At 37.1% G+C, this 9536-nt stretch overlaps 1 protein-coding gene across 1 annotated transcript; it reads right to left on the reverse strand.

Annotated features, from left to right (window-relative positions):
- Positions 1 to 2051: 2051 nt before the first annotated feature.
- LOC114084606 (olfactory receptor 14C36-like) lies at positions 2052 to 5444 on the reverse strand. Its single transcript, XM_071607126.1, has 3 exons — positions 5439 to 5444; positions 4162 to 5076; positions 2052 to 2177 (listed from the first exon to the last, which is right to left on the reverse strand). The coding sequence occupies exons 1-3, from the start codon at positions 5442 to 5444 to the stop codon at positions 2052 to 2054; spliced, it is 1047 nt and encodes a 348-aa protein (XP_071463227.1).
- Positions 5445 to 9536: the final 4092 nt, after the last annotated feature.

Genomic DNA, 9536 nt, shown 5'->3' on the forward strand with positions numbered 1-9536 from the left:
TTTACCACCACACCTTCCTTGGCCCGTTTATTCTCAGTGATCATGTTAAAACTCTTATCAAATATGGTTTTTAACTCTACTAAAATAATTCACTGCTTTCTTACAATGCTATATGTCTATGGTATTGATATAAATATTTTAAAGGCTATTTAAAACATGGAAAATGTAATGGATATAGTATAATATTGTTAGTCATGAATATTACCTGAAAGCTCTCAGTGGATTATGTTACCATAATGTCTTTTTGGTGGATCTCTTTACAATAGATATTACCACACAATTTATCTTACTATAAAAATGTGTTTCTTTGTACCAACCTAGCACACAAAGTAAAGTTTTTCTAAATTCTGAAGAAGTTTCATATTACACCCACACACCTACAGTGTTTTTTATGTAATTTGACACAAGCTGTGAAATATCATGAAGTTCTTATATCAATATTATCTTTTTTGGTTTCCTTCATCACCAATTCTTTCAATATAAAACATCTTATAATGTAAGGTAAACATCCAAAGTCTTTGTCAAGAGAGATACATATCATTAGGGATGGTTTTGCAGTTTAATTTCATTCTTAATTCATCTATTAAGTGTAAACCTTACCTACCTAACTCAAAAATTGTTGATACAAGTCACCCATAGAGGTTCAATAACCTATAGTTCTGGAGGAAATGCATGTAAATGTGGAGTTTGCAGAATTCATCTGAGATACTCTAAAGGTCTTTCTGCTCTAGCAGGGAACATTGGAGCACTGGGAACCAGAAACCATAGACACAGTGTGTGGATGGAGCTTGTGTTCTGTTTGGATCCTGTTAAGCAAGTCAAGGCTTTCTGTAGCAGCCAGTATTGGGGTGCTCACTGGTTCCTATTACAAGCATTCCCCTATCTGCAAACTTTAAGAAATGCCTTTACTAATCAATCAAATATGTTCAGGCTTTTAAATTTACCTAGGTAATAAGTACATTGTTTTTTTTTTTTTCATTTTTTTTCCTATTACTGTACTAGTGAATAAAATTATTTCTCAAAAGTTAGCATTTGATGTAATATTTTCATATTATATATTTTTTTTATCTTTTTGTTATATAAGTATTCCTAGGTAACTTGATATGAGCATATGTCATTTATAATTCATAGTTGGCAAAGCATATGTCAATGAGGACACTAGAATATTTGGAGAAAAATAACATTTGTGAGATGATGAAAGATTGCTACAAGACTTGGAAGTGGCACAACCCTGCAATTCCAGTGCATCAGGAGCTAAGGCAGGAGAATAAGAGTTTCCAAGCCAGCATTAGCAACTTAGTGAGACAGTAAACAACTTACTAAGATCCTGTTTCTATATTAAACACATGAAAGGCTGCGGAGCTTTCCTGGATTCAATCCCTGCTCAGGAAAAAAATAAATAAACTGCCACGAGGTTTTAGGAAACAAGTACAGATAGATGTTTAAAAGTTCAGTAAATTGAGAGAAATTTAAGTGCTCACATCATCAGACACTGTGGCCAGATAATTACAGTGTGGGAGGAAAAGAGTCCAAAAGATGACCTGCATTTCGGCCTTGGGGTTTGGTTCCTGACACTGGGTGACTCATGAACAGCTAAGGAAGGTGGGGTCTCTTCCCCAGCAGTTTGGTTTATTGTCAGGACACAAGGGGTGGTAAAAATGGCCCTCTGTTTACTTCGTGGACAAAGAAATTCTTCTTTTTTTCATGTTCTAGATGGAGAGGGATATTATTGTGTTTCTCTCTGTATTTTTGGTCACAATTCTTTAGAATTTGATTGTTGTATATTTTCAATAATTAATTGACAAAATTATATATCACAGTTCTTGCATATTTGACACTGGCTCTGAGTAAGAATAGATTATGGAGTGTAAGTTATCTCTAGATTAAAGTTGGTAAAATTATCCTCTATCACAGTATTTGATCACATCAATGTTTATAGGAGCTCAAGTCACAGTAGCTAAACTATAGAACCAAACTAGATGCCCTTAATATAAGTAAGAGGACATATTGGATGAATTTTCAATATATATAACCTCAAAGAATTTCAGCAATTATGTTGAATTATATTTATTCACTAAATTATGCATTGATACAAATAAGTGGGAACCAATGTAACAAAAGAAGTAAAAAACCTCCAAAATAAAAATAACAAAACAAAGAAGGAATTTGAAGATGACCTTAGAAAATGGAAAACCTCCCATGATCTTGGATAGGCAGAATTATTGTTGTCAAAATGACCACATAACCAAAATCATTATACAGATTTAATGTGATTCCTATCAAATCCCACTGTAATTCTTCATAGAAATAGAAAAAAGCAATTTTGAAATGCATTTGGAAAAATAAGAGATCCAGAATAGTGAAAGAAATCATTAGCAAGAAGAGTAAAGCAGGAAGCCTCACAATAGAGAAATTTAAACTATACTAAAGAGTCATAGTAACACAAATGGCATGGTTTTGGCACCAAAATATACTTGTAGACCAATGGTACAGAATACAAGACATAGAGACCAACCCACATAAATACAGTTATCACATACTTAACAATGGTGCCAAAAATACATCAGAGAAAAAAATACCTTCTTTAACAAATAGAGCTGGAAAAACTGGAAATCCTTATGTAGCAAAATGAAACTAAAACCCTGTCTCTCACCCTGCACAAAACTCAACTTAAAATGGATCAAAGACCTAGGCATTAGATCCAAGACATTGTGCCTACTAGAAGGAAAAGTAGAACCACATCTTCATCATGTTGGCTTAGGACATATTTCCTTAAAAAGTTTCCTACAGCACAAGAAATAAAATCAAAGATCAATAAATGGGATGATGTCAACTAAAAAACTTCTTCACAACAAAGGAAAAAATCAAGAACATAAAGAGAGAGCCTACAGAATAGGAGAAAGTCTTTACCACATGTACATGAAAGAACACTAACCTCCAGGATATATATATATATATATATATATATATATATATATATATATATATATATATATATATATATATAAACTTAACACCTAACACGAAAGAAACAAATAACCCAATCAATAAATAGGCTTAGAAACTGAACAGACACTTCAAAGAGGATGATATACTATTGATCAACAAATATACAAAAAAATTTTCAACATCTCTAGCAATTAGAGAAATGCAAATCAAAACTACTTTAATATTTCATCTCACTCCAGTCAGCATGGAAATTATCAACAATAAAAGCAACAATACCTGTTGGTGAGGATGTGGGGGGAAAGGTACACTCATACATTGCTGGTGGGACAAAAAAGTGGTGCAACCACTCTGGAAAGCAGTATGGATATTTCTTAGAAAACTTGGAATGGAACCACCATATAGGCCCAGCTCTCTCACTTCTTGGTTTATACCTAAAGAACTTAAAGACAACATACTATATGACACAGCCACATCAATATTTATAGCAGCTCAAGTAACAATGCTAAACTATAGACCCAAACTAGGTGTCCTTCAACAGATGAATGATGAAGAAAATGTAGTATATGTACACAATGGAGTATTACTGAGCCTTAAAAAATAAAATTATGGGATTTTTGGGTAACAGAGTTGGAGAATATCCTTCTAAGTGAAATAAGCCATTCCCCAACACCAAAGGTAAAATGTTTTCTCTGATATGCAGTTTTGATCCATAAATGGGGGGAACATAGGGAAGTATGGAGGAACTTTAGATTGTGCAAAAGGGAGTAAGGGGAAGGAAAGATGTGTGTGGAAAAGGCTGGCAAAATGAGGCAGTCATGATTACCCTATGTACATACACGTATGGTTGCACAAACCATAAAAATCTGTATCATATACCGCCAGAGAAATAAGAAATTATACTCCATTTAGAATAATGAGTTAAAATGCATTCTGCTGTTATGTATAAGAAATTAGAACAAATAATTAAAAATTAAAAATATATACAATGATAAAATTACACATTTTATGAAGTATCCATGGAAAAATATGGTAAATCACAAAAGATACCTTATAAAATAAATCAGCTCCTAATGATGTGATCTCAGTGTAGGCAGGGTAAGATGGAAAGCCCAGATGTGAAGAGCTTTATCTAAGAACCACAAACAGGGAAATGACGATAATCCTGAAATGCAACTTTATCATTTTCCCTGAGAACAACTCTCTTTGCATTACTCTCCTCACAGCTTCCTTTACCTGCTTGTTCCTGAGACTGTAGATGAGAGGATTCAGGAAGGGAGGAACCATGGTGTAAAAGGCAGAGAGAACCATGTCCTGCAGGGTGTCAGAGGTTGCTGAAGGTCTCAGGTACACACTTGTGATGAAACTGAGGAAGACGGACACCACGAGGATGTGAGGGGTGCAGGTGGAGAAGGCCTTCCCTGGGGCTCTGGTGGGAAATTTCAGCACAGCAGCAAATATGCAAATATATGACATTATTATTATTATAGCAAAGCAGCCACCACCAATGATTATAATAGAGACAAGAAGAAGGACCATGTTGCTGGTGATGTCAGAGCAGGAGAGCCTCAGCAGAGAGGGGATGTCACAGAGGAACTGATGGACCACGTTTGACTGGCAGAAGGACAGCTGGAATGTGTTCTCAGTGTGCACACCTGCATACAGCAGACCACTGAGCAGGGAAGACAGGGTCATGCGGACACAAATCTGGGGGTTCATGATGAAGAGGTACTGAAGGGGCTGGCAGATGGCCACATAGCAGTCCCAGGCCATGATGGTGAGAAATAGCATGTCCACATATGCACAAAAAATGACCAAGAAGATCTGTATTGCACAACCAGCTACTGAAGTGGCCCTGTTGCCAGTAAGAGATTTGACACAGGCATTGGGGACAGTGACAGAAATGAAGCACATGTCCAAGATGGACAGATTTCTGAGGAAGAAGTACATGGGTGTGTGCAGACGCTGGTCAGCAGTGGTGAGAGTGACGATGAGAAGGTTCCCTAACAGGGTACCCAGGTAGGTCATTGGGAATACTGTGAAATAGAGGAAACTCAGATTCCAGCCATCAGGAGAGCCCAGGAGGAGAAAATCAGTTACCATGGTGGCATTGTCCGTTTGCTGGAAATTCTGGTTATTTGAGAAGATGAAGAGTTAAAAAGAGGAAGTAAAAAACATCATTAATGCAATTAGTTTACACATTCATGTCCAAATAGTTTTCTTATATTTTTGTCACTTTCCCTGCAGAGGAAGGTACTCTTGGTTTTCTGATATGTTTAATCATTTCTGAGCAGTGTGAACCTCCTAGCGCAGGTGTGGAGGTCTGCAGCCTAGCATCTGGGTGTGACCTGCAGGGCTTGTCCTCAGCTCCCCATCAGACCTCCCCTGACCTCCTGAGACTCTATGCAGAGCACTTCCAGGGTTACCCATCTCCTCACCTGCATGACCACCTGTGTGACAGTTCATTGTTTAATGCTCCATAGTTTACTTACCTTCATCCTCCTCCATAAATAAATTCAATATTATTTTGCCAAAACCTCCACACCTAATAATGCAAATTATAAAACATATTGTAATATTTTTACATTTTTATGTAAGGATCAATATATATCATGTTGGAGTACTGATCACTAGGAACATGAAAACATTTTACTCATGAGAAAACCATCTCAAGAATTCAAATTTTCCCATTCCAGCATCACAGGCCCAGTGTTGTGGAATACTGAGGTGACCTGAGTGCCCCTGAAATCTGCTGAAGTCTCCCACTCTCCCTGGTGCTCCTCAGGATGGGGGTGGTGCTGTCTCATGGACACACACCCTCAGCCAGCCTGTCCCAGGTCCTGCTGGGCTCTCTATTCCTCTCCAGGTTATCAGGGTAAGGTCTTCAGAGCCTCAGCCTCCAAGCAGCTGACACTCTCCTCAACTTCTACTTTGTACCTTTAAATGTTCTCATTCTGTGTTCACCAACATGAAGTTGAAGTTCGCATTGTCTAGACAATAATTTATATTTTCCTTGTGGACACCTTCCATTATTTTTCTTTCTTCTTAATCTCATCATAATTATACAAAAAGATACTGAATATATATGCTAAAAGAATATTTTTCCCATGGTTACAACACTTCTACAGCAGCTCAAACCACCTATAGGTGACTCAATCCAGAATCACCCATATTGTCATTTCCTCTGCCCTCTGCAAACTTGGTCCTTCTCAGCACCTTCTAGGTTAACCATACTTACCCTTAGAAAAAAATGATCTTTCTTGTGAGCCTCCCTGGGTTCCTCTGGAACTGTGTGTCCCCCAGGGTCAGGGGTTTGTAGCCAGACACAGGTAGGTTGGTGTTAATTTCACAGTGAGGGTGAAGTTCAAGGGGTCCTACTCTGTCTACCTGAACACTGTCTTGCCCCATCCCCAATTCCTCCTCATACAAACCTGAGGCTCATTCCCAAGTGACCCCCTTGTTTATAGCATACTCTGGAACTTGCTGACAGAAGCCTTTTCTAACTGTGAATTAGTGATATAATTTTCTCCATTACTGTGTATTGGGCTTTAAAGAAGGCTCAAGTGAAACTTTTCCTCTGCAAACTGCTTTACAATCTTAAACTTTTCCCCCTTCTGTGTAGTGTTAGAAATGGACATATTGTATTGCCTTTGATTAAATCAGTATGTATTCATCACTCAGATCACTGGTGCAAATTCTTTGATTTGGGACCTTGTATTGTTCATCTTTTTAGTAGCAAGTGCATGACTTCCTTCACAGTGGTAATGAACTAATGCCTGGTGGCTTTGTTGACTGATCACTCCCCTGGACTGGATTTCTTTACGCTACTGAATTACAGATGAAGAGCTCTCAAGCAGGCTCTGCCCCTTCCACACTGCTATAGCACACACAGCGCAGGATGCTGGGAGGTCATGCAAGTGCAGGTGCCCTGTGCACTTGCAAATGTGCACATTTCCACTTTATAGCAGTAATTGCCCAACAAGCATAACCAATGTAACAACTATGGCTAAAACTATTACTGATGGTTAAGTTTTGGAAAGAAGAAAAATTTTGGTATTTTCAAGTAAATTGATTACCATGAGAGAAGTAATACAATAATACATTATGTAAAAATATAAATGCATATGACAAATTCAGAAAGTGATGGGTGATGAGACAAATGCATGTTAAAAATTTTGCAGGTTTTCAACTTTTTATACTGACTTCCAGGCACTACAGGAGTCCTTGCTCACCACCCCTAGACATTTGTGTCAAATATAAGATAAACAAATATGTGCACAGGATCTGGAATTTGGCACAGAACTACAGAGAATTTTTTTGTTTCCACTTTTAATATTAAACCATGTACTATTTTTATTTTTCCAATAAAACTTAGTAAATTTTCCAGTAAGCAGTTTGAATCATATGAATTTAATTGATGTCCTTCATTGCTTATGTGTTTAACTACTTTTTGAAAAATTCTTCTCTATATTTGACTTACTTTTTTCATGGATCAGTCTCACAGGAATCTTTAGATTATGGATATGACAAAATAAATATAGGACCACTACTTGATTTCCTGTGGCCTCCAAGTATTCTTGTAGATCTCAAAAATGTGATTAATTTCTTCACCTAGATTTTTTTAAAAATAAGAATTAAGCCTTCAAATTTTCTAATTTGACCTCACAATTTTAGCAATGTAGACAACTACATTGTCCTCTAATGAAAATGCTTATTGAAAATTCATATAAACACCAAAAGTTGGTTTTATAAATAAAACAAAGGTCAGGTAACAAGAAGGTCAAGAATAGAATCATAAAGAGAAATTAGCATATTTATTTTATTTTTATTTTTTTTTATTGGTTGTTCAAAACATTATAAAGCTCTTGACATATCATATTTCATACATTAGATTCAAGTTGGTTATGAACTCCCAATTTTACCCCAAATACAGATTGCAGAATCACATTGGTTACACATCCACATTTTTACATAATGCCCTATTAGTAACTGTTGTATTCTGCTATTTAATGCCAGTAATTTGAAGAAGGGCTTCTGCAAATACTTTCGTCTGTTAGTGGAGAAAGCTGGGAGTTTTCCCTTTTGGTATTTCTCTGACAGTTCTTTACTATCAACTAAGTAGATTGCATTAAAAAAATGCAGTGGATTGTTTGTGTTGTAAAATACAGGTTTTAATTATTTTCTAAATTACACTTTTCATATTAGCAATTATGGTTTAGTGTTATTGATCAGTCATTGAGGGATGCTGAGGAGCACTTTAGCACATCTGACTCTCATTATGTGCTTCTAAAGGCTGCATGACCCTATTATTATATTTTTACCACTAGACACACATCCTCATTACACGTGATATGCTTTTAGTCTAAAATGTGAACAATTATTGAAAATGCGAACATATTTGTGATTAGGACAAAAGGTGATGTTGATGAATTGAAAATACTTCAATGAAAATTGAATGCCATATTGGATTTTTTTATTTCCAACAGCTACTGAAAAATATGAATGAATGTAGTTTGCATAAACGAATTCATATCTATCTCCCTGTCACCTGCAACGTATTTGGCATTTTGTCCCTGTTGCCTTAATCTGAAGATATTTCTTTGTCAGCCATCAAAACTGTGCAGATAATTTTGTGCATTTTCTAAATGGGTGATAAGTAAAAGCTATTTGAATAGAAGAATTTTAAACCAATAAGTGGTAACATGAAGAACAATCACATGTATTAGTTGCAAACCCTGTGCAGATGTCCACCACGCTCCAGGTATAATACTACTGAAGCACTGGAAATCAGAAAATAGTACCGTGTTTACAAGTCTTCATTGTTCCTATAATTCTTTGAAGAGTTAACCATTTTTTTCCTGGGGTGCCTGACAATCAGGATGAAACTGCAGTTTGTTGAGCAGAATAAAAATGAGGCTCAGAAGTGCCTGGACTCTAACTGCCAAGTACTCACTCCTGAGTGTCTCCTGTTCTCCAAGTGGGAGCAGAAATGCATCTCTCCTTGATTTTTCCCATCCACTCTCTTGCAGTCAGAGTGCCTCTGTGCAGTCAGCACAGTGCTATGTGGGATGTGGGAAGCTCAGTCACCTCTGCTTTATGTGAACCTGGTGCCTGGCCAGTGGGAGCAGGACCCCAGGGAGCCCAGAGCTCAGCCTGCAGAGACAGCAAGAGGCCTGAGCATACTACCAGGCAGCAGCACCTCAAAAGCCCAGGAGAGAGGACCTGGCCACATGCCAGCATGGACAGTGGATGAAGCAGTGGAATTCCTTTGCTGGACATAAGTAGAGAAATGAGTAACACTGAGGAGAGACTGATGGTTCTGACTGTGTGTTTCCGTCTCTGCCCTCCTTCACTTCAGTGTGAATTAGGAGTATTTGGGAATCAGATAATATTGAGGGTGGTGGGCAACTCTCACTCACTCACCAACCTGTAAATGGGAAACCTCTAGCATTAACTGCAGTTTTGCTGCAAAAATTTCTTACCATTGAAAAAAAAATCACATGATATCATGTTAACCTTTGTAACAATTCATGGTTTTCAATTTAGTGTTATCTACCACATTAAAAAATTGTGCAACTTCCAAATACATC

Source organism: Marmota flaviventris, assembly GCF_047511675.1.
Source record: "Marmota flaviventris isolate mMarFla1 chromosome 5 unlocalized genomic scaffold, mMarFla1.hap1 SUPER_5_unloc_1, whole genome shotgun sequence".
Classification (NCBI taxonomy): Eukaryota; Metazoa; Chordata; class Mammalia; order Rodentia; family Sciuridae; genus Marmota; species Marmota flaviventris.

Bases quoted from the DNA above. Each gene is read 5' to 3' on its own strand.
- LOC114084606 (XM_071607126.1), bottom strand. The intron at 2,178-4,161 runs GTAATGCAAAGA...CCATTTTCTAAG, and splicing joins TAAAGGAAGCTGTGAGGAGA to GTCATCTTCAAATTCCTTCT.